The sequence below is a fragment of the Oncorhynchus kisutch genome, linkage group LG23 (assembly GCF_002021735.2).
Source record: "Oncorhynchus kisutch isolate 150728-3 linkage group LG23, Okis_V2, whole genome shotgun sequence".
NCBI lineage: Eukaryota > Metazoa > Chordata > Actinopteri > Salmoniformes > Salmonidae > Oncorhynchus > Oncorhynchus kisutch.
In genome coordinates this window covers 37,202,009-37,228,409 of record NC_034196.2, presented here as the reverse complement: position 1 = coordinate 37,228,409, position 26,401 = coordinate 37,202,009, and the positions used below count along the sequence as shown (strand labels likewise).

Below are 26,401 nucleotides of genomic sequence, written 5' to 3'. Positions count from 1 at the left end.
CTGTCATCTCTTTTACCCCTGCTGTGTATTGGTTTTATTTAGAACGTGGAGAGGAATGGAAAAGCTAAGGATACCAGAAACCAACTAGCAAAAAAAAAAATGTGCTAGGCTGGCTACAATGTGGTTGAAAATGCAGTTGAAATGTGGTTGATCATTAAAATTGTCATTCAGAAACTCAAAAACCAAGATACCCAGATTTGAATATATGGTAATGTTGATATGAGAAGATACAAATATTGTATGTAGCTTTATGATGACACTGAGCAGAAGACTAATTCATTCCCAATGGAGGGTTGCATAACCTTTTTCCACATTTCTACGTGCTTGCGAAAAGATATGCGCGCAGATGTAAGCCTACAACACCAGACAAATTGCTGTTGTCTGTCTTCCCCATACAGCTCTCTACATCTTGAAGAAGCAGGGATCCACCAGACAGCTCTCTACATCCTCTACAATCAGTGATCCACAGGAAGATTGAGGAACAGCCCCAGGAAAAAGGAAAATCTTCATTAGATCTTTGCTGATACAGTACATCTTTTATGATAGGATCCTATTCCTTAATTTATCAGTTCACATTTCAGAGCTCCCCAAACAGCACCTCTGCCAAAGGTTCCACTGGGGAAGGGTTAAAGTGACGCGCAGGCAGGAAGGGCTGGGGGTGTCTGGTCGAAGGTGTGGTACACATTGAGATCAAAGGGTCTCGTTGGGGGGAGTGGTCCCCGAAGCTCACTGATGTAGTAGCCGGAGGAGAGGTTTGATGGTCTCTGGGATGATCGGAGGTGATTACTGCTTGTGCTCACCCCGTAAAAGTCCCTCTTTACTCCAAATTCCTCTTTTAGCCCCCCCCCCAGCACCCAGCCCCCCCACCACCACTCCGTCCATGCCCAAATGAAACCTGCCTGGAGAGAAACACAATAGGGGGGCCAGTGTTAAACTACATACTGAATGAAAACATCCTGCTCGAGAAGACAAGTACGAATGACAATAAGCAGTAATTCAGTATAACGCAGGACATTGGGGTAAAACATGAATTTACAGGTCGTATACGATGTGTGATGTCACATTTCACAGCGGGTCGAGGCACAGAAATGACTATTTCGATTCAATTTGGCTTTGCGCATATTTGAGTGCTGACAGCGAAAAGAGTAATGCCCAAACATTTTAGCCTGTTGAAGACTTCAATGGAAGAGAAGAGGTCATAATATTGAGTATTAAAGTTTATAGGGCCCACTATTTCATCATTGTCCTGTCGTGTGCTTTTAGGATCGCATGCTCACTGTTAAAGCTCTCATCGCCTGTCTTTATTTGAACACAAGAGAAGGCTCTGCATGTGTGCAGCACATTTGGTCTCAAAGACTAGTTTTAGCACCCGACTTAACTGTGGCTGGTTTCTGTGAGGTTGGGGAGTGAACTCGGTTCAGCTTGGCCTGAGAGCCGGCCTATGATCCAGGTCACCCCCCCCCCCCTCCCCCAACCCATGCCCTCAGCACCACCCCGCCTCCATCCAATTGCCCCAGATTAATCGTCCAGAAAATCAAGCATAGTTGTTGACCTGATATGTGAATTGCTTCAGGCTCTGTCTGCTATTGCCGAAGGCCAGTCGAAGGGGGGGATATAGGAGGTGGGGTATGAGGCTAGTAATGAAGCTTTTCTCAATTCTTATACAGTTTACAGTCAATACACTTTGTACATCTAGAAGTTAAGGACATCAACTCCCCAATTCATGGACTCTGTATGCCTCACATGCAAGTGCCCTACTTAAGACACTGTCGATAACAATGGCATCTGAACAGGACAGGATTTTCTGGGGTTTGGATTGTGGCTTAGATTGTTCAAATAGTTTAATAGCCAAATCTGTGCCTATAAAGATATTGATTTCTGTGGGTGTCCCCCAGGGCTTTATTCAGGCCCTCTTCTATTGGGAATACGTTCTGCTTTACTCTTCTGACATCATTCCACTGGGAGACACTGTACATGTTTGTCACTGGGAGATACATGTTTGTCACTGGGAGATACATGTTTGTCACTGGGAGATACATGTTTGTCATTGGGAGATACATGTTTGTCCCTGGGAGATACATGTATGTCCCTGGGAGATACATGTTTGTCCCTGGGAGATACATGTTTGTCCCTGGGAGATACATGTTTGTCCCTGGGAGATACATGTTTGTCCCTGGGAGATACATGTTTGTCCCTGGGAGATACATGTTTGTTACTGGGAGATACATGTTTGTTACTGGGAGATACATGTTTGTCACTGGGAGATACATGTTTGTCCCTGGGAGATACATGTTTGTCCCTGGGAGATACATGTTTGTCCCTGGGAGATACATGTTTGTCCCTGGGAGATACATGTTTGTCCCTGGGAGATACATGTTTGTCCCTGGGAGATACATGTTTGTTACTGGGAGATACATGTTTGTCCCTGGGAGATACATGTTTGTCCCTGGGAGATACATGTTTGTCACTGGGAGATACATGTTTGTCCCTGGGAGATACATGTTTGTCACTGGGAGATACATGTTTGTCCCTGGGAGATACATGTTTGTCCCTGGGAGATACATGTTTGTCCCTGGGAGATACATGTTTGTCCCTGGGAGATACATGTTTGTCCCTGAGAGATACATGTTTGTCCCTGGGAGATACATGTTTGTCCCTGGGAGATACATGTTTGTCCCTGGGAGATACATGTTTGTCCCTGGGAGATACATGTTTGTCCCTGAGAGATACATGTTTGTCCCTGGGAGATACATGTTTGTCCCTGGGAGATACATGTTTGTCCCTGGGAGATACATGTTTGTCCCTGGGAGATACATGTTTGTCCCTGGGAGATACATGTTTGTCACTGGGAGATACATGTTTGTCCCTGGGAGATACATGTTTGTCCCTGGGAGATACATGTTTGTCCCTGGGAGATACATGTTTGTCCCTGGGAGATACATGTTTGTCACTGGGAGATACATGTTTGTCCCTGGGAGATACATGTTTGTCCCTGGGAGATACATGTTTGTCCCTGGGAGATACATGTTTGTCACTGGGAGATACATGTTTGTCCCTGGGAGATACATGTTTGTCCCTGGGAGATACATGTTTGTCCCTGGGAGATACATGTTTGTCCCTGGGAGATACATGTTTGTCCCTGGGAGATACATGTTTGTCCCTGGGAGATACATGTTTGTTACTGGGAGATACATGTTTGTCCCTGGGAGATACATGTTTGTCCCTTGGAGATACATGTTTGTCACTGGGAGATACATGTTTGTCCCTGGGAGATACATGTTTGTCCCTGGGAGATACATGTTTGTCCCTGGGAGATACATGTTTGTCCCTGGGAGATACATGTTTGTCACTGGGAGATACATGTTTGTCCCTGGGAGATACATGTTTGTCCCTGGGAGATACATGTTTGTCCCTGGGAGATACATGTTTGTCCCTGGGAGATACATGTTTGTCCCTGGGAGATACATGTTTGTCCCTGGGAGATACATGTTTGTCCCTGGGAGATACATGTTTGTCCCTGGGAGATACATGTTTGTCCCTGGGAGATACATGTTTGTCCCTGGGAGATACATGTTTGTCCCTGGGAGATACATGTTTGTCCCTGGGAGATACATGTTTGTCCCTGGGAGATACATGTTTGTTGGCCCTTTTAAGACCCATATGGAGGATGGGGAACCATTCCTCTATTCATTTATTCTTTAACAGACCATAGGCTTCCATTAACACACCATATAATGATCTGATTACTGAGTTGTTTTGTAAATTCAGAGAAGTCCCTCGCTGCCAAATCTCATAGCAACTCGTCAGCCTCATATTTTCCCATGTAATTGTTTACACAGGATAAACCAAAGAAATGACCAGAAACCAAGACTTAAACAGAACACATCTTCTTAATATCCACTGCCACCTCGTAAAACCAAGCAATGCAACCGCATTTATTTTGGTGTTGATTGGAGATAACTAGAGCAAAATAAACAAAGTTTATCCCTCAATTATAAAGGCGGTATGGTGCTTGGTTTTTGGGCCAGCTGCTCTACACTGTGTTACTATGACACATATATTTACTAATCAAAGTGACTCTAAAGTGTAGTGGCTTCAAACATCCCTGCATGGAAATCCATGATTGAGTGTCTGTTATTTGGTCTACACCCAGGAATTGACCAAAGTAATCGGTGTTGGGGACAATATCGACAGTGAAGTGCCCACAAACAAAACAAACCATTTGCTGGTTGGAATTACACCACAGTCTAAATAGGGAATGTCACCTTGGGGTTGAGTGAACTAACATTTTGGTTGCTCCAAGATGAGTGTAGCAAAATGTCTGCCTTGCCATTTTATGAAACCTGGAAACTTCAAACTTTGGCATTATCCCCCATTTGAATATCCCCCATGCTTTTGCTAGACACACTGACAGACATGTTCCGTACAACATGTTAGCTTACTGGGGAAGAGGATGAGTAGTTGATGAAGAGTAGGAGAGAGGGAAAGACCCCCCCCCCCCCAAGACACACACACTATCACCCCCCCCCCCCTCCCCCTTCTCTCAGAGTAATTGCCGGTTGACGGGACATTGAGCCTCGTCCAAGTTTCACGTCACTTGCCTCGGTCCCTGATTCTTAGTGAAAGGGCAATGGGGTGGAGGAGGCGCCCATCGACTCCCATGTGACAGATATTTTCATAATATGCCTGTCCCGGGCAGTGTGGGTGATGGGGGGAGGCAGGGGCGATGTGGGTGATGGTGGGAGGCGGGGGCAGTGTGGGTGATGGGGGAGGCGGGGGAGAGGGGAGCATAGTGATAAGCACCGCTCAGATCCCTGCGTCGCTCCCGGGCGCCAGACAGTGATCCAACTTCAAGGCCCCGAGGGGACGATTGGAGCGACGGGGCCCATCGAGCAAATGTGCTGTGATCCCTGCTCCACACACACACACACACACACACACACACACGCACACAAACAATCTCAAAAACACACACTCTTTCTCACACACACACACACAAACACACACACACACAGTTGACTTTAAACTGACATAAATAGGTGAATGTGAGGATCAGGGTCTGCTGGTTTATTTGTCAGCCACTGTCCTCCGTCAGCCTCATTTCAAAGTGATCATACAGACAGAAAGTTCGAGCCAACCTGGATTTGGCTCATTAGAATGACATGTGTTTATTCTCTTTCTATCCAGGGCATGCTTCATATCTAGCTATTAGACAGTAACTTCTGATCCCTGGTCAGATTGTCTTCTATCCAGGGCAGGCTTCATATCTAGCTATTAGACAGTATCTTCTGATCCCTGGTCAGATTGTCTTCTTCCTCCTCTTTCTCAACGATTTTATAGAATTCCAGTCTTCATGCCCATATTTGAGCAAATGGGAATATAACATTTTAGTTGGCCAGGGTACCAATAGTAGTAATTATGAAGCTCCACAGAAGAAGTGAAGCGAAATGTTGAACAAAACAACACTTTTTACATACTGCAGCTATCAAACAAATGTGTATAGTTATTAGATATGTCAAGGTCTAAGGTGTGGGATCCAGTCGTTTCAGCAGCGTTAAGATGGCTCCCTGCTTCTGTAGAATATAGACAGGTGTCCGTCGGCTACTATTACTGTTGTTTTGCACTCAACATTGCAATCCCCCAGCTGTGGCTAGTGTAAGCCAATAGCTGACTCACCCGGGTTGTGTTCATTAGGTCAAAATGTGTGTTTCTTATTGGTCAAGTCCAGGTAGTCCTTCTATGTTTTAATCAGTTTTCTTCCGTTTGGTGCCTAATGGACACGACCTGGGTCTATATAACATACTACTTCCTTGATATCCATAACATGAGGTACATTTCTAATATTCGTGGACCCAAATTCTTGGTGAGGGCGTTTTTCAACACCCATCCTAACAAATACAGCATTGCTACAAACCAGCCTCTAATTCTGCTGTACCTGGGTCTTGTAACTTGGTAACATTGGGACTGGTGCAGTGTTGAAAGCTGGCCTTACACACTGTTGCCAGTGGTCCCTCATTTCTGAAACATACGTGATAACAAACACCTTGCACAGCGCTCCTACTGACAGGCATCCATGTGCTGACCAGCTGAAAAAGGCATCAGAGTGGTAATTGTTTGATAAGAGTGCTATTTTCATGAATGGTATTACTTTGGTAGCACTGTACTTTAGAACACTACCTACCTGATGTTGATATTCCTCTCTCATACAGATAGAGGATCTTCATTTGATCACTTTTGTTGCTGAATATTTTCATGCTCACCAGGAAATGCAAACTTGTAGTGTATTTGAGTTTTAAAAAGGCTTCTAAAGTTTATAATTTCCACTTTAAATTTTCAGATTTGATTTGCCCTAATAAAAAATGGATCAACCCCTACAAAAATGTCTGTTAAATATATTCCACATAATAATTAACGTTTCCTGTTGCTGCAGGATTACTTTGCTGCTGTAGCAAACTGGCTAAATTAAGATTCTACACCAGTAGTTTTTGCTTGGTGACAATTAAAATGTACCAGACCATGGTCCAATATTTTCAAATACTTCAAAGGGGCAATATGCTATTGCTACATCCATTTGTTTTACTTTTAAATGAATTAAATGTACCGATTGATTCTTGAAGAATATAACTTAGAAATGCCTCATGAGTTTAGTTCAATTGTAGGTTCCCATCAGAATACAACCCAACATATAAGCTTGTTTTATCTTTTGTTTTGTAAACAAACACTTTACAGCCTTTAAAAATGGTTGAAACTATATTTCTGATCTCACGGATGGTCAGTTCTTGCATTTATAGCTCTGTCTATGAATTTAGATTGGTTACATTTCTTCAGCCCCATCCCTCAGCTATTTACCAAATCAGTGGCGGGGCGCCCGCTTTGTCATTGTTTGAACTGCAGATTGCCCCTTTAAAGTATTTTAGGTGAGTTTGATTTAGCTTGCCAGGTATAATGGAACCAATGGAATAGTCCCAAAATGGGACTATTGGAAATGTAAGAGTACATTTCCTCTCATGACATTGTATTTTCTTAGTAGATCCCAGGTGGTAAATAATGGTAAATAATATAGCCAACTTTTTTTTTAAAGTCAAACCATTTTTATTATGATCAACTTGTGGACACATTAACAATTACCTGTACTATTGACCTTTTGCTGTTGACAATACCTTAAAACTTCAAAACTGCAGACTTCCTGTGTTCTCACTCTTCCTTTTTGATCAATACCCCTCTTTCTGTACAGGATCACTTAAGGCCAAAAACCGAGCAAGAGGGCCATTAAAGAGGAAAAAAACATATGACCGTTAAAAGCTTCAGTTTATATTTATTTTACCAAAGTTATTTGAATACGTTTTTAAGAGAACATTCTTCAGACCTCAGTAATTTGATTCAGCTGGTCTGGATGACGCTGGTGCCATGTGAAAATTGAAGACATATTGCTCAAACTCATAAGAGAAAGGCTCCCTCTACGAAACGTCTATTTTATGGTGAGATTTTTCTGGCGAGCTGCCAGCCACAGCAAGCTGATTTCCTAGTGTGGGTGGAAGCACTGTATTTAAAAAACTATATGGACAGAAAAGATAGATGCATTCAGTAATTGTACTGTCATTCAGACTCCCTGCAAATGTTCATGCTGAAGGTAGCTCTGGATAAGAGTTTCTGCTAAACGACACAAATTACATTATAATCCAAATGGGATTCATTATTTTTAAATGTCATTTGAAAAAGGCATGCAACAATGTTGAGACAATGTGGTCTCTCACAGCAACAAAACAGCTGGGGCATTCAATAGTGTGCGGATATCAATCTCTCTTTCAAGACTAGGTGGCCCTCCAACCGGACTCCAACGAACCGAAAATAGAACCCTGTGGAACACCACAAGTAATCCTTACTTTTATACACAGCAAATACAATGAAAACATATAGGTTCACATCTGTGCACATGCATCGTGTGTGTGTGAGTGCGTGTGCGCGTGTGCGTGTGATATCCTATAGGTAGTAACTTCAGAAAAACAACAGACTAGATCAAGTTTTGTCCACCATTTTATGTTTTGAAAGAACTGAAGGCTTAAGTACATCAAAAGGGGGCAACTGTACAAGAATGGAAGGACAAACAAACAAACTAAAGACTGTGTAGTTAAAGGGATGTTGAATCCCAACAGCAGCTCTCCATGCATACAAGGATAAAGATAAGGTAAGAGCACCATCCTCATCCATAAGTAAAGGTAGTCACAGTCAAAAGGAAGGCAGCTTGATTCTCCATATCAGAAACACTCCTAGTCCTACCAGCTTCTAGTAGGCACCAAACAGGAAAACAACAGTCCAAAACGAGGAGGTACTACGTGAATTTGTCTAATAAGAAACGCTCATTTCCATTTTCCATTACAAAACGTTTTGCTACTGTGTGTCCGAATGAACACGACCCAGGTAAAGTTGGTTTATTTGCCAACCACACAAATCCCTGATTAGTTTCTCTGTACCAAAACCAATATTCAGACAGGTCCCCACAAGGAACAATTTTGTTGGGACAATTTCAATCAACCATGTTTTGTGCGGACAATTCCAAATAAGTATTTAGAAGTGGTCTTTAAGATTTCTTTAGATTAGGGGTGCCATTGTTAGATGTACCCTTAAAGCATCTCAGTTCTGAGCACATTTCTTATATGTTATAATCCTACATTGTGGGGACTTTGAGAATCAAAATCAGAGTGCTGGGTTTCAGCAGTAAGAACATAGAAAGACCTTCAGACTGAGGTAAGTACGGTGTGTGTGTGTGTGTGTGTGTGTGTGTGTGTGTGTGTGTGTGTGTGTGTGTGTGTGTGTGTGTGTGTGTGTGTGTGTGTGTGTGTGTGTGTGTGTGTGTGTGTGTGTGCGTGTGTGTGTGTGTGCGCTTGTGAGTGTGCATGACTCCCCTCTTTGATGTGTAGAAGTGCATTTGGTACAATATACTGTAGAAGTGTATCTGGTACACTATACTGATATAAACTCTTATGTAGTGACGAATGAGCCAATATTCAAATAGACCGATAATATCTCAATATGAAAACTTCATCCATATTTTACAGCTATCAATTCATAAACCAAACAGTGTGATGCTGGAAAATAGTTAGATATGTTGTAGCTACTTGTGTTGTGTATTCAAATGGTGACTGTAAATAGTATCATTGCAATTCCATCAAGCAACGAGTCAGATATCAATATACATTATATATCATTTCCGCATACGACAGTTTATTGTTACAAAATATCGAAGTTGTAACCAACTATTACTGGTGTGTACTGCAAGCAATGACTGACTATTAACTTTATCAATGTAATTCTAATTCTCATCAATGCTATTTCTATTTCATCAATCAGTCCTCACTGTGTGCAGAGTGAATTGTAAAGTAGAATTGCTTTCATTGCCATGTTGTAAGCAAACGCGGTTTGTCAGTGGGTCACCCATCCTTCAACCAAATCTTTCAAGAAATATGCCACCTAGATCAGACATCTATCCGATCAGGGATTCCTCAGTGTGATAAAATATATAAGGCACGCTAGAGTCTTCCGGATAACCTTGCTACAGTACTTTGTATCTGCATTTTACACTCTCCAATGTTTTTTCCAAATACATTTTCAGTTTCACAGTCCTTTTCCATTGTCTTTTTATTTTTTTTATATATTTAAAAAAAATCTCTACCTAGAAACAGAGTGGTCAGGGTGGTGGAGTGAGAATCTATATCTCCGTAGTATCAGTCAGCCAACGTGGAAAGGAAACAAAGATGAAAACAGAAAAAGTATCTTCAGCTCTTGATGAAATCAAGCCGACCGCTCTGTAAGGCTTTAGTTGCTACTCATACAAAGACTAGAAATAGACGGGGCAGTAATCTGAGGTCCACGGGGAATATCATGTATTTAAGTGTCTCTCTCTTCAGTCTCTTAGTCTTTGAGTGACCTGGTGTGGTGTTGGATGGGTTTAGGGAGGGGTGGGGTGGTGTGGGATCGGTGACCTCAGAAGAGGTTGGTAAGTGTGGTCTGGGATGGGGTAGGTTATATCAGAAAAGGCTGGTAAGGGTGGTCTGTGATGGGGTGGGGTCGGTGACATCAGAATAGGCTGGTAAGGGTGGTCTGCGATGGGATGGGGTGGTGTTGGTAACATCAGAAGAGGCTGGTAAGGGTGGTCTGGGAAGGACTCATACTCATGGAGTCGTGGGGGTCCATGCCCCCCGGCACGGCGGTCAGTAGAGGGTTAACCGATGGAATAGAGGGGCTTGTCAGGTCCGTGAGGGTGGTGTGGGTGCTGGAAGGACTCATTGAGGCGTTGGAGAGCTCGGAGTGGGGGCCCGAAGGCGACCCCCCTGGTAGAGTGGACCCGTCCGACACCTTGTCCATCCCTGTGCTCTCCTGACGTAGTAGGTTCCGTCTAAACTTGGCCCTGGCGTTTTGGAACCAAACCTTCAAAGAACCAAAAACATATTTAAATGTTTGCTCATTCGAAAAGTGTTAGTGTGGTGAACAGAAGCTGCAGGGCTGCGGGGAGGGGGGGGGAGACAGAGAGAGCGGGGGGCGAGAGAGACAGAGAGAGGGGGGAGGGGGGGAAAGTGTTTCAAATCAAAACGACAAACATGAAAAATGGAATTCATCAAAGCCAAACGCTGGCTTTGTTGTCCTCGTTTTGTTCATTATATCTGTGTTTTACAGCATGTCAGTTTTTTCTCATTTGCAGTTATTTATACTTGTGCAAATGGTCCGCTGTGTGTTTTTGAATTCCCCTATCGAATGCTAAACAGCTGGTACGATAACTCGCTGACACTTTTTTTCTCACATAAAAAAAAAGATTTAAAAAAGCTTTGGGTCCTCTCTTGATAGGCTATGACTTATACCAAGAGATATCTCTACTGATTGTGTGAGGACTAAATGTTTTTACTCTTGTGTAATTGTGCTGATTATGTTGAATGGGATGGAAATAGCTTGGCCGGTTTGTTTGGGATAATCGTATTACTTGAGCGATTACATTATTCAAAAACTTCCCTGATAGATTTATTTTGCATTTTGCACCATTATCATTTTCTTTATTACCACAGTACAGATTCAGGGAGCGCAATTTCTAATATTATGTTGTGTCAATATTTACTACTACTACATGTAAAACAAGTACACATACAGTGGTGTAAAAAGTACTCAACAGTCATACTTGAGTAAAAGTAAACCTTAACAGAAATTGACAAGTAAAAGGTAAAGTAACCCGGTAAAATACTGCTTGAGTAAAAGTCTAAAAGTATTTGGTTTTAAATGTGCTTAAGTACAGTGGTGGAAAAAGTACTCAACAGTCATACTTGAGTAAAAGTAAAAAGTTAAGTAAATGCTTTACATCAAATTCCTTATATTAAGCAAACCAGACGGCACAATTTTGTCTTTTATTTATTTATTTACTGACATCTAGGGGCACACCAACACTCAGACATCACTTACAAACACAGTATTTGTGTTTAGTGAGTCCGCCAGAGGCATTAGGGATGACAACACGTTATATTGATAGGTGCATGAACTGGACCATGTTGGTGTCCTGCCTGAGCATTCGAAATGTAACGAGCACTTTTGGGTGTTAGGGAAAATGTATGGAGTAAAAAGTATATATTTTCATTAGGAATGTAGTGGAGTAAAAGTAAAAGTTTCCCAAAATATAAACAGTAAAGTACAATACCCCACAAAACTACTTAAGTAGTACTTTAAAGTATTTTTTACAATCAAATGTGGCCCAGGTTGTTATCAGCATTATCATGTGGTTCATTACCACATTATCACAGCACATATAGTACATTATCTTACCACTGAATACCACTAAACAATCATTTTGCAGTAGCATAATAGCATTATCATGATGTAAGTCAACATCAGCCCATCTCACAGTTAATACATTATCATACTCCTAAATACTACATTTCCACAAAGGTAAACATTACAGCATTACCAAATCAATGCAACCACACAGCTAGCCTTGCAACAGCAACTGGCAACAGCAATGTGGATTGCTGCCTTGCCCCAAAGGTTAACACATTATCACCGGGATAAAATGATGCACTATCCCACTGCTAAACTGAGCCTCCCTTTTGATAAAACGATCTGACAAATGCAGTAGCTTGGGCTCAGAGATACTGTATATACATGTTGAATTTAATTCTGTGGGATTGGGACTGTGGTGCACTAAACCGAAGCATGCAGATATCCCGAACAAATAGGAATGATGTACAGTATTCGTGACTGGTTAAATGCAATGCAGCTCACGCTTATCCAATGAGCATCAATGCCCGTATTCGTCTCATAGTAGAAGTGCTGCTCTAGGTTCTGGACCCCCTGTCCTTATCATCTTTATTATTAATATTATCTCAAACTGATTGTAGATCAGCACTCATAGTCTGAGACACTTTTTCAATATGGGCCCAGCAGTGGACTATATACAATAACATACATGTGTGTAAATAATGATCCTTTATAAAATGAATCCTCTTTCTCACCTGCAGCACCCGTTTGGTGAGACCTGTCTTCTGGGCCAACTGTTTCAGGTCCTTGGCGTCCGGATTGTGGTTGATGGCAAAGTAGGACTTCATGGTCCTCAGTTGGTGGTGTTTGAAGGAGGTGCGCATGCGCTTGGACTTGGAGCTGGAGGAGTAGTGGGAATCTCGGTCCAGGTGGTCTCCATCGTTCTCGTTACAACTTAACGCTGAAGGGGGCGGGACAACACACACAGTTTAGTTTATGATTACGATATGATATGATACAATAAAATATTATTCAATACGATACAATAAGATATGTACGATACTTTGTTGACCATTTTCATGGAATTTTATTTATTGTAATCTCCCGTGGGAAGATTCTCGGGTCGAGATTCGCCGGGACTCTAAATTTATCTCAAGCATAGATACAGTAATGTATCACGCAGCCGACCAAATTATTCAAGATGTTACTTCTGTGTTAACTGAGATTACATTTATTGTTAGATTCATTGGGATTACATAATCAGGAGTTTTCCAATGTGTTGCTGTTGTTGTTTTTGTGAATGCTACGGCAGACAGACCGTGTTTTTTATTTGTTGACAGGAGAGCTCATTACTCCTTAATACCCACAACTCTGAGAGAAAACGAAACAAATAATAAATCATATAAATAAATAATATGTTGACATGAAAAACGCACGAGATTGACTGGGTAGCAACACATATCTTTAGTGTTCTCATCACTGTGTAAGTAGTACAGTGTAAAAACGTATTGCAATTGATCATTATTAGACTGAGTTTACAGCATGTTCACTTTTTGCTTCTGTAAGTATAGTGTAACAATACAATAATTGTTGTATATACTGGAAAAATCACTGTAAAGTGTTACTAATCACTCATTAAAAAACGGGGACAACAAATCCATTTGCCAAAGGAGTCAATAGATAATACAACGGGAAATGCCTAGTGCATATTAAGGACTTTTTCCAAAAGAACAACTTAAGGCGTAACACAGAGTTATGGCTGCTGCCATGCATTTTCACATTGAAGGAACAGTGTGATGCAGTGCAGCCAGGGTTTGATAGACTTATTTTTCACTGTGAATGGACAGTGTGATGCAGTGCAGCCAGGGTTTGATATACTTATTTTTCACTGTGAATGGACAGTGTGATGCAGTGCAGCCAGGGTTTGATAGACTTATTTTTCACTGTGAAGGAACAGTGTGATGCAGTGCAGCCAGGGTTTGATAGACTTATTTTTCACTGTGAATGGACAGTGTGATGCAGTGCAGCCAGGGTTTGATAGACTTATTTTTCACTGTGAATGGACAGTGTGATGCAGTGCAGCCAGGGTTTAATAGACTTATTTTTCACTGTGAATGGACAGTGTGATGCAGTGCAGCCAGGGTTTGATAGAATCTGGCCCTCTTGATGATTGTGAAGGGTATGTCAACAAACGCCCTCAGGTGGCAGCAAACGAAAGAAAGAAAATAAGAAAGAAAAAGGGAAAGAAAGAAAAATAAAGGCCTTATTCTATATTGTATAACACTGCAGGCTAGAATTGGATTACATTTGAGATGTAGGGTCAAAGAAGTGGGTCAGAGAAAAGGAAGATAGGTCTAGGCCTATGTCCATTTGTTTTAGAATGAAAACCTGTATTTCATTCAAATGTAATTAGACTTTATTTTATATATCGTTTATTTATGTATTTATATATCAGATTTGGAGGAAATTGTGCAAATAATAGTACCCATTTATATATCAATTTTATACCACAATCCTGACAAAAAAAATGTTATTTGTTTATAAAATAGGTCTTTAAAATAATGTATAAATATTATGTAATTACATTTTCATGCTCATGGTTAGTGAAGCACACTCAGAACTATACAAAATGTTATGCAAATAAAAATCCAAAATCTCTTTCCCAAAACAGAATGCCAGAGAATGGATCCAATATTTTAACTATTAGCGCTACCATTCATGTTTAACTCAAGTGCTTACTGCGGCTTTCGACTTTTCGCCTTTCTTATTCAAATCACCTTATGCCGCCGCATTATAGAGCTACACAAATGTAGATTGTAGATCGTATCCTTTTCTCGAAAAACAGATATACGTTCTTTGGGGAGGACGGGCTCGTGATAATGGCTGGAGCGGAATTGGTGGAATGATGGTGTCATTCCTTTCCATTTGCTCCGTTCCAGCCATTATGATGAGCCGTCCTCCCCTCTGCAGCCTCCTGTGATATACATATCTAGGCCTATCCTTATTAGGCCAATCCATATTGACCTGATCCTACACATGTAACTAAATTTATAAATGATAAGTAGACATACTGAATAGCAAGTATCGCTTTTCAAAATGTCAGTCGTGTGTTTTTTCCCACAAAAGTATGACAGAACAAGAGCTCCGTGGTGGTGCGCAAGTCGGTTGTTTATTTATGAAGGGGTAACATATTACTGGATGTGGGAGACTTGCTCTCCAGCCTCACTGGGGAAGTTTAAATCAGGATTCTACACAGGTGCTCCCATGTTCTACAAGCAATCCGACATTGATTTACCGACCCCAAAACCCAACAAACAGCGAGACTCAACAAGTGAACGTGGGGCTGGGAATTTGGTCGTGTCCCCCCCCCCCCTCTCTCTCTTTCTCTCTCTCATCTTTTTTGAAGTCCTACTCCCCATCTGAGCTATTTTCCACTTGTCTGCTTCTATTGTCGTCTAAAAATCTTTCACATCGAACCACTCTCTTTTTTTTAACGAGGTTTGAGAGAGGTTCCAAGTTTTGAGAGGTTTTAGAAGACTAAATCGACCGTGTATGAGAAAATGTTCAATGGAAATAAGTGTAACATTTTCAATAATAATCCAATGGAGTGTTTCAAGACATTATTTCATTATTCACACGTCACTCTGTAGCATATTGAAATGGAACATACAGAATATTAGTGTAGGACATGCAGAATTGAGTAGGCCTTTAGAAGCAGTTTCTCTTTGAATGCATTAACGCCGTTTAGTTAGTGGGCTATGCGAGTTCATCTCGTAGTTTTTCTTTATTATAGATAGTTTGTCTTAATCTATTAGATTGGAAGTGGATGCATCAGTAGGCCCAAGCGCGCTCCCATTCCACAAATCAACAGAGGATTCCAATGAACTTCAACATTTTCCCTCACATCTTTGACCAAATAATATATCTTGTTAGAATAATGCTGTCTAATAAAGGTGAGTTATTCAATAAATCAACACAGATATCCGTCAGATTAAAAATACGATAGGCTTAGTCTCTGCGTAAAAACATCCAAAGCACAACATTGTGTAATATTACGTACAAATTGATGGAAGCATTTAGTTCATGCATAGGCCTACTGATTAACTGCTCATTGTTTTCCAACGTTTCAAAGTTTGTATAGACATTTGTATTTCCCAAAAGGGTTCAGACAAAATATGATATTTCTCACTGAAAGTAGGTAAGCCAGTCCATCGAAATAAGCGACAGATCTTTTTCAGAAGAGTGTATTTTCATCAAACTAAAATAGTTCAAATGAGTCCATCAGTCCACTCTTTAGCTCTTAATTGTCTTTCATTCCAATAGAGATATCACACACACTATGAAATAGAGTAGTCATTTTTTCTTTCATTTCAACATTAGTCAACCGCATTACAACTGTGTGTTACTGCTTCGTGGCACTTTTGTTGATGACCATAATGCCATTCATGGGTAACCGGTATATACAAACTCGTCCTACCTGCGTTGTAAGCAGCCAGATCTGCTCCAGGCCCGGGACTTTTCCTTTTCCTCGGCCTTCCTTTCTGCCCCGTACCGACGCCGTTGTAATACTGCATCCCCAGCGAGTTTCCCGTGCCGCTCTCGCCAAGTCCTTTGCCCGAGGCTACATCCCCCGCGTGATTGAAATGCGCTTGATATTCCCCTTGTATGAGTGTCTCAAAGTGGAGCCGGCAGTACACAAGACTGTCCCGCATTCCGAAGTGATCTCCGGTCGTGAGCATTTTGTTGCAGCTAGTACAGGTGAAACAGTTCAAGTGGTAGACCAAATCCCTCGCCCGCATGACCATCTCCGACGCCGAGATACCGAGATGGCACCGGGCGCACCTCTGGACGGAAAACCTCCTGCTTGGGAGAAGAGAGCGGATGACACAAACACGTACAGAATTTAGATTCACAACATGGTCAGCAAACTTTAGTTTGTGGACAATACGATGAAGAACATTGATGTAAAGTTGTTATTAAGCAATACAGGCATATTAATTAACATGCGGAAAAGGTGTCATCCCTTCAGCCCTTCATATTTGTTTGTGTATTCTTGCCATATTGCCACTTCAAATATGATATTTTGGTTTAGACTAGTAAAGCATCCAAAGCAAGCACAGGCCTGCCAGAATCGTAATAGCATAGGCTAATTTGTTGTAATTTGTATATAATAAATGGATAACAAGCTACCATGCTTTGGGAACATTAGCCTATACCATCACTAACTCTCTGAAAGGGGTTACAGGCTTGTCATTGGAGTAGCAGCAGCTGGTGCCTAAGTATGCTAGTTGTAGGCGTAATTGGATGTCGCTCTTGTTTTCATGCTTGCTTGGCCTGTTGTTGTTGTTGTCATAGGCGTAGCCTTGTGTCTTGGTTACCTGTAGTAATCTTCTTTGCAATAGATGCTGCCGTCTTTACTGAAACAGGTAAGCTCGGACTCGAGGTTTAGTTTGCACTCGCAGCACTTGAGACAGCGCATGTGCCACTGTTTGTCCACCGCGAGCAAGTAGTAGCGGTCAGATATCTTTCCCCCGCATCCCGCGCACAAGGCCACACGGTCGCTGTTGATGGACGTCATACTCTGAACAGGGAATGGGAAATCAGTTTTATGTTTACAATAAGAACACATTATTGATAGTATATCACCAATGGATGTCAAGGCCAATACCGTATAATAGTCAACATTTTACGCACACATATTTAATATGTGTTGATATACTTTTTAGGGATACAGCCATGAAAGCAATATATAAAATGATAACACTAGATATACCCTAAATGTGGGATGATGTAACACGTAGGCCTAACACGTCGGCCTAAAAGGTAGGCCTAACACGTAATCCTAGCCCGGAATATTTGAATGCAGCAGAAACCATATTTTTTTGTTGAGGCATGTACATCATATATTATGAAATAAATATATATATGTAATTTCGCATCCTTATCAACATTTCTTTCACATGAAACACTCAATATTATCACAAATTAATGAATCGTGGGACCTATTGCAAAACATATTCGATTGGGCCTAATAAACAAATTTAAAAAAGAATAAAATATCAAACATTATAATTGTGTTTAGAGCAATGAATGCTTCTGGAAGATTTGACATATTATGGACAATTCTTATAATATCCCACCTACATAGGCTATCAAAGTGCTCAAGATTACTATCTGTTAGATTTCATTATTGGGTTGTGAATGAACATGCATGGCCTTAAAATGGGCAGACATAGGACCATGCTTAGTGTAAACGTTTTTACCATAATTCTAAGTGGGCCTATGTACATGGATCTGAAAGAAATTTCGTGAATCAAACGACAAAGTTATTGTAGGCTAACATGTTTTTCCAGAGGCATACGAAATACTAACCAATAAATCATGAATAATATACTTTACGCACACAGGGTTTGCAAATGTGAACGGCTAACGGCTAAGTGCTGCTTGCTATCTTATAAAGAATTATATTTTAATCGCAGTTCACTTTCTAAGCATATATTCCGTCGAAATGAAGTGTTTATGTGTGCTATCACATGCCTGAACAGCACAGGTCCTTCTTTAAAATGACATTCACCCACCGTCTCAGTTTCCCCCATGTCTATAGCCGAACTGATGGCGGTAGATTCGCCCTTCACCCTCCGGTCCATCTCGTCGATGACCCCCTGCATCTCGCCTCCGGGGAGCCCGTGGAAGAGCATCGTGGAGACTGGAGGGCTACACTTGCAAGCGTCTCCCTCAGATCTGCAGGCCAAAACTTCCATGAGACGCACATTTAGCCCATGCATTTAAAGTGAATGGCTCCAATCTATTGTTTTAGAAAGTCAAAAAATCCAAGCCAAGAATGATGGTAGGCTACAAAAAAATAGAAAGATATTGAGAAAACATTGTCGTTTACTGTGCTTTGTAATTGCAGGGATTATTAGAGTAAATATTCCGTTTTCTATATAGGCTATAGTTTACACCATCTTTGAACACGTTATGAAAATCATATCAAATATCCTACTATTTACAAACAATAGCTCAGAAGTGTTATAGAAACATACCAGCAAACCACAATGTAAACTCTGGATCCAGTAACAGCGCTCAACTTGCAGATTTCAAGATGCACAAAAATGCACCAATTTCAGTCTGTCATCGAATTAAAGTGATCAAGGACTACTGAAACGTTCAACTTGCATTACGAACAAAATGGACAAGGCAAAAATTATTCCAAGAGACAATACAGAAAGAAAAAAACAACTAAAAACACGGTAGAATTGTAGTGGTGAGTATCCTGGCCTCCACTCTTGAGTTCACAACAGCGAATGTCAATACTGCTTGTGGATGCTGGCGCAAAACATTTCAAAACCGACGAATATCGATCGAATATAACAGAATAACAAACGCAAGGAAGGAATGCGTAAAAACGCACAATTGTTCGTGTCCAGCACTGGTTATTACAAAACAGACGTTCTTTTCTTACAGGTATCCAGCTCTTCGACAAAGCGATCACTGAGCTCTATGTGTGTGTGTGCAATTTAGGAGGAGGAGTTGACTATTGGTTCGATGAGTACAAATCTCTTATCAAGACTCTCCGCACCGGCCTCACAGCCTCGTTTCGCTTCCCACCTTCTCCGTACCTATAGCTACACTCCGCGCCTTTTCTACGGGGACTTGTACGTCACGCAGCTATTTCACTCGTTCATTGGTTTGCAAACGTCACCAAAATGATCCTTATTTCAGTATTGCTCGAGTTTTAAATGTAAAAGCCCAAATGAAGACCGTTATGTCTTCTTGTGTTGTTCAGCGTTATTGTTTCCTTGTGGTCTTCGATGTCACTGAGATGATTATGAAGTTTTATTCATTTCTATAAAAGACAAAAGGATTATTATTATATTTGGACTTTTCATGTAATTTAATCTCAGGACAGTTAGTGTTTACATAACAACGCATAAACAGCAAACACGAATAACCTATTCAAAACGTATTTGCGCGTAAAAAGTTATGGTAAGGTCTCCAGTTTTTGGAAATTGTGTGATGTCAGAACCATGGTATCCACGTTACAGTAGAAACCTTATTTCTTTATTTAATTATTTATTTCGGTATGGACTGTACACTGCAATTCAGCTCTTAGCTGACAATTATGTGTACACCATTCAATAAAATAAAATAAAACTAAACGAAAATCTAAGAAATATTAGTAACTTATAGATGCTGGAATTCAATCACACTCCCATTTGTGTCATTGCCAAACTACACTAGGGCTATGTGAGGGATCTACCTAGTCTGGGAATAGACTTAGCTCATGCATTAACAATTATATTTCACTGAAACGAATAGCATACTGTTTACAATCCTATTGATTGAATTTGAAAACAGAATACTCGGATTTGGCTATATATAACGAACATTATTATGCTTTCTGAGTTTATCACATTGGACGGTGAATGGGAACGCACTATGGCATGGTTGGCACAGTGCCGTGTGTGTGTGTGTGTGTGTGTGTGTGTGTGTGTGTGTGTGTGTGTGTGTGTGTGTGTGTGTGTGTGTGTGTGTGTGTGTGTGTGTGTGTGTGTGTGTGTGTGTGTGTGTGTGTGTGCGTGTGCGTGTGCGTGTGCGTATGTGTGTGTGTGTGTGTGTGTGTGTGATATTAAGTAGGCTAATCTTTCGTCCATCTCAGAAAAGTTACAGAAAATCATTGTTTGTTTTTCCCTTGTTTTGTTATATAACTGTAATCACTATTAACATAATGAAACCATTGTTGTTTTTATTAATTGTAATAATTTGTAGTTTAGCCTTGCCAACTGATTGTGTAAAAGAAGAATCAGAAAATCAGAAAATGAACTATTGGGCAAACTACACCCCAGACAGACGGTCAATGTCTGACTCCGCGGTGGAGTGCCATCCATCTCAACAAAGGGAAAGTGACAGGTGAACAAATCACAGGTCCTTCTTTACCTTACTGCACCTCTTAGCGACGTCATCCTTTCGCTGCAGCCGCTGACTCCTGGACCATCTGTTCGCAACCCCAACAGGCACATTTGGACAACACAATGCCCGGACCAGCTCCGTTGCAACAGCCGTGACTTAAACTCCAACAAAGAAGAACAACGCCTTCGGCCGCAGGGGACCGGGGCTCTCGGTCGGCCCCGACATCATACCACCAGCGCCGGGGCTGCAGCAGAATAGCTTGTGATTAATCCATGTAATTAACAGCCATTGAGCGTGTCCTTACACTGATTTTACCTCCATATTTCTTCATCTGGCTGTGGCTATATTGGCTAACTTTCTGGGACTCATTGATGGGTGGCCAAATGAGGCATCCGAAAAAAAAGTACATTATTTAGTATTTATTTTTTGAGGGGAACATTGGTTGTTTTAATTTAGCCACATAAAGCAATACGAATGTGCTTATTCTTGGGTTATGCCATACCCTTGACATAGATATTTACGCATTTTATCCACCTGGAAAACATATTTTTTCTTAGCTATAAAAATAACAAAATCTGACAAATAACAATAGGCTATACTAATAATAATTATGATTCATTCTGTGTTATTTGAATACCTGCGTATAGTTATTTTTCCTAGGGTAGTAGGCTATTATTTAAATAGGTAAATCAGTTGCTATGTACATAAACATTGCCTATAGACCGATTACACGTTCATGTCACCAACAATCCTCAATAAAGACAGCATGGATGTAAAGAGTGCTATCACTCAACCAAAAAGTGTTACTTTGCTTGTTATGTGAGGATTAGTTTCGTTTAGTCACGCGAAGCTGGGAGCCTATACTGTCGACACACAAATGCTCGCGTGCCAAATGAGACGTGTATTGCATCGTTTGCGATTCGTAACGCATCCCGTCTGCCTTGGATAACTTGGTCTTCTGAAACACACCGGGAGAAAACGTCGTATTCTCAGGGGTCCCGGTGCTGTATACATGGCTATAATTGATGACACAATATTATTATTCTGCCTAGAATGCTGCTGGACACAGCGTAGTGTCATTGAAACATCTGCAGCGTCCCATAAAACAAATAAATCAAATATTAGGCGTTTCACTTTATACAATAGCGACCTCAGTCAACATACAATGAATGTCTCGTCAAGATAATCGTTTTACTAACTAATCAGAGATAATATAGATAATAGTTCTACTAATCACACATGATATGTTATGGACATTTACTTAATGAAACATAGGCTTTCAAATAACCTATAGTTTTTCTCTAGACATTAAATCAGTGAATACAGTTTATGCATTTCCATGTCCTATTTTTACATGGGGTTATGCTACAACCACAATGAACAACTCGTTTGCATTATTTTCTTACAGTTTTGTGGTAAAGAAATGAACAGTAACAAAAAGCAGTGCATATTTTGCTATAGGCCTACTTCATAATTCTCCAATTAATAGATTATTTTGAGGATACCCATCCTCACCAGCATAATTTCTCTTTCCTTAGGTTCATTTAAAGGGACCTTTCAACATTTTTAAACTTTATATAAATCATCTCCAGCACCACCCCAACATCAACATATGTGAAAATTGGCGTTTCTATGTTTTGTTGTAAAAAAAGTAGAGGAAGATAAGTGTTTCACATGACATAATCGGTGTGCATCATGTAATTGTAACCAATTGTGAGTAGGCATTGCCTACTAATAGTCTACTAATTGGTTGATGATGTCACTGGAAACACATCTTTTTACTACATATTTGTTTTATACCATTTTCACATATGTTGATGTTGGGGTGGTGATGGAGATGAATATGAAATTGATAATTGTTGAAATTTCCCTTTAATGCCACATCACATATTATGTTTTATCAAACAGCTGGGGAAAAAACACGCAGGAGACATTTTTCCCTGTATCATCTCTGCACAATGACTCCATTAGGCTATCAACATTAAAGTATTTAAGGATGTACAGTATCGTATCTGTAGGCTATGTCAGTTAAGTCCATCACATTGTTGATGTTTCTTCCATTCAGAGAAACTCACAAACATCACCTGGTTCTCTCATTGAATGAGAATGTCTCCCCAGTATATCCTTGAGTTTGAGCGAGCCTCGTTAGTATATTTTTTTGGCCCGCGTGCTGCTTCGGTCCTTATTTATCAGTGCGTGCGCTTCAAACAGCTCTTAATGAGATCTGTGATATCGTGGGGAAGTGGGGTATTAACTTCATGACTACTTAGAGTGAACATCTACCTTGAGAATATTTCCCGTGTATAAAAAAAAGGGCGGGACAAGGCAAGACGAGGTTTTGCTAAATCACTGAGTAAAATTGAGCTGAACTATTTATTTGTTCTTCAAAATTAATAAGACACATTTAATTGATTGGCCTATTCAAATAGGAGGGGTCAGTGTCAAACGAGAGAATGGGCCTGTGACGTGAGAAAGGAGTGAATTCAGTGGTAGGTTGCATGTGTTTCTGATTCAGTGTTGGAGGCTTCAAGGATAACATTTAAGCATGTCCAACACTTTCACATTGACAGGCTTGGAGTCTTTGCGCTTGCCAAAGGCGCGAGCGCATGCTGCCAAGACTGGCGAAGCATATGGCACATTTTCGCTCATACATTCAAACGATATGTTATTGTGTATCACTTAGGCCTACTTAACCTCCCGAAGCGAAGAGCCTGAGCAAATAATGGATTGGAGAAGGATCGTGGAAAAGAGTCCTTCGGATCTTTTGAGTGAGAAACAATGATGTTTGCAGCTTTTATCCAAACATCCAACACCACACACTATTTGGGTTTTGATGTAGTTATTAAGTTTTGGAGCTCATCGTGAAAACAAACACAAGAATATCCTAATGACTCGGAAAATAATAAATATTTTGCCCTTTTAGGTGCTGTGTCTTGAGAGTTCCCAATCGATGTGAACTGAGGTCTTTTTGTAGCTTATCATTTCCCTCTTCATTGAATACTTCAACCACTCACTTCTGATTTATGTAATTAGTGCTTGTTTGTGCGCGCGCGCCCCTGAGCGTGTGTGTGGGTCTGTAGCGCCACCCGCTGAACATGCGCCAGCGACTCTATTTCTCGCTCAGGAGTGATATGGCGTATTAGAAAAAGCTGGTTTCTGCAGGTTGCCAAATGGCACAGCATGGATTATCTAATTTATTGGACATGTTTCAAAACATAATGCATGTTTGTTTACACGATTGAATGTTAATTTCATCCTACTCTACATGTTAATTTCATCCTACTCTACATGTTAATTTCATCCTACTCTACATGTTAATTTCATCCTACTCTACATGTTCATTTCATTCTACTCTACATGTTAATTTCAATCTACTCTACATGTTAATTTCATCCTACTCTACATGTTCATTTCATCCTACTCTACATGTTCATTTCATCCTACTCTACATGTTCATTTCATCCTACTCTACATGTTCATTTCATCCTACTCTACATGTTCATTTCATCCTACTCTACATGTTCATTTCATCCTACTCTACATGTTCATTTCATCCTACTCTACATGTTCATTTCATCCTACTCTACATGTTAATTTCAATCTACTCTACATGTTCATTTCATCCTACTCTACATGTTCATTTCATCCTACTCTACATGTTCATTTCATCCTACTCTACATGTTCATTTCATCCTACTCTACATGTTAATTTCATCCTACTCTACATGTTCATTTCATCCTACTCTACATGTTCATTTCATTCTACTCTACATGTTAATTTCAATCTACTCTACATGTTAATTTCATCCTACTCTACATGTTCATTTCATCCTACTCTACATGTTCATTTCATCCTACTCTACATGTTCATTTCATCCTACTCTACATGTTCATTTCATCCTACTCTACATGTTCATTTCATCCTACTCTACATGTTCATTTCATCCTACTCTACATGTTAATTTCATCCTACTCTACATGTTCATTTCATCCTACTCTACATGTTAATTTCATCCTACTCTACATGTTCATTTCATCCTACTCTACATGTTCATTTCATCCTACTCTACATGTTCATTTCATCCTACTCTACATGTTCATTTCATCCTACTCTACATGTTCATTTCAATCTACTCTACATGTTCATTTCATCCTACTCTACATGTTCATTTCATCCTACTCTACATGTTCATTTCATCCTACTCTACATGTTCATTTCATCCTACTCTACATGTTCATTTCATCCTACTCTACATGTTCATTTCAAAACATGAAACCTGTATATCGGCCTTTGGGTGTGAGAGATGTTAAAGGTGTCCTTTCAGGTATTAGTTATAATTTAAAATAGGGGGAGATAATCGTACATATGGGATAATGTCATGTATTTGTTCTTAGCATAGAAGTTCACTTTGGAAATATGTTGTAAAACAACAAACGAAAACGAACGAGTGAACTTAAATAACATTTCTAATCCTCTCCACTTGTTTGAGGTAAAAGGGATCCTAATATCACTTCCTGAGTAATAATTAACTCGATGTTGGGTCAACAATGTGTAATTTAGAATAGCCTATTACAACAGTTTATGACGGCTTAACAAACAACATTATAAGAAGACCAGTGAAATCAATTAACCTGCAACAATGAGATACCAACAGTTGAAAAGAAACCGTTACGAAAGGTCTAAATGATTTTACATTGAATACCTAAACTCAAATACCTCGGGATTTCGACGTGTATCAAGGTGTACTATGGTAGGATTTAGTTACACATACAGCCTATCTGTAATCTATTCAATTAAAACAACGCGGAGGCGCAGAAAAGCCCCCCTCGTAGCACAAACACGAAAGAGCCTTGGTACGTCCTAAATCCGTATGCAAATAAAAACTCATGTAATACCCTTAATTGAATAAATGCATATTTATCATTTACGTCTTCTGTCTGGAATAATGTTAGCTCATGCATTAAACATAAAGTTACCCACGTCTGCGCGCGTGGATAAAATATGATATTGTGAGGATTTGTTGAACAGAGTTTAGTGGTATCTTGTATTCTCACTCTCCAACATGTGTTCTTATCTTCTTTAAAGGCCCAATGCGGTCAAAACGTGATTTCCTGTGTTTTATATATATTTCCACACTATGAGGTTGGAATAATACTGTGAAATTGTGGACATTATGATAATGGATTTTAGTGTGATGGCTGTTTGAAAAGACCACCTGAAAGGTCAGCCTGTTTTGGTGGGATGGAGTTTTCCCCTGCCTGGTGACACACCAGGCCGTTAATTAGTTAATAGACCAATAGAAAAAAAGAGTTCCAAACCTCTCTGCCAATAACAGGTCATTTTCAGTTTTCCCCTCCCCACTCAGACAACTCCCAGACAGTCAGCAAATTTCTTGCTTGAGAAATTGCTCTTTGTGCTAAGAAGCTGTTTTTTTTTCTGACCAGAAAACAATCACAGAAAAGTACTTAATTCTTACCCAGAAATGATTTGATATTGAGATCAAAATGGCTACATAGGAGCTTTAAATAAATTCCCACCTGTGGATAAAGCAGATTACCTCCGTCTCCCTGTGCACAGGTCAGCCCACTACCAGCACTAGAAGCAGCACCAGCAGCAGCAGCATCACCACCAGCACCACCAGCACTACCACCACCAATAACACCAGCACCAGCACCACCAATACCAACACCACCGCCACCAGCAACACCAGCACCAACACACTAATACTTTTGTCTCCTGTTTGTCAGTTTATTTGTTTTT

General features: G+C 40.4%; 1 protein-coding gene across 4 annotated transcripts; it reads right to left on the bottom strand.

The window, feature by feature from the left end:
- Positions 1-7,068: 7,068 nt before the first annotated feature.
- Positions 7,069-19,325, bottom strand: LOC109868616 (LIM/homeobox protein Lhx2). Of its 4 annotated transcripts, none has more exons than XM_031802215.1 (6): positions 18,774-19,325; positions 18,309-18,471; positions 17,109-17,311; positions 16,208-16,593; positions 12,486-12,691; positions 7,069-10,425 (listed from the first exon to the last, which is right to left on the bottom strand). In XM_031802215.1, exons 2-6 carry the CDS (start codon positions 18,426-18,428, stop codon positions 10,129-10,131), a joined length of 1,212 nt encoding a protein of 403 aa, XP_031658075.1. In that variant the 5' UTR covers positions 18,429-18,471; positions 18,774-19,325; the 3' UTR covers positions 7,069-10,128. The 4 variants fall into 4 exon arrangements, with proteins under 4 accessions (XP_031658075.1, XP_031658073.1, XP_031658074.1 ...); XM_020458300.2 differs by having other exon boundaries at positions 7,393-10,425; positions 16,208-16,590; XM_031802213.1 differs by lacking the exon at positions 18,774-19,325 and having other exon boundaries at positions 7,392-10,425; positions 18,309-18,491.
- Between the last annotated feature and the right edge of the window lie 7,076 nt (positions 19,326-26,401).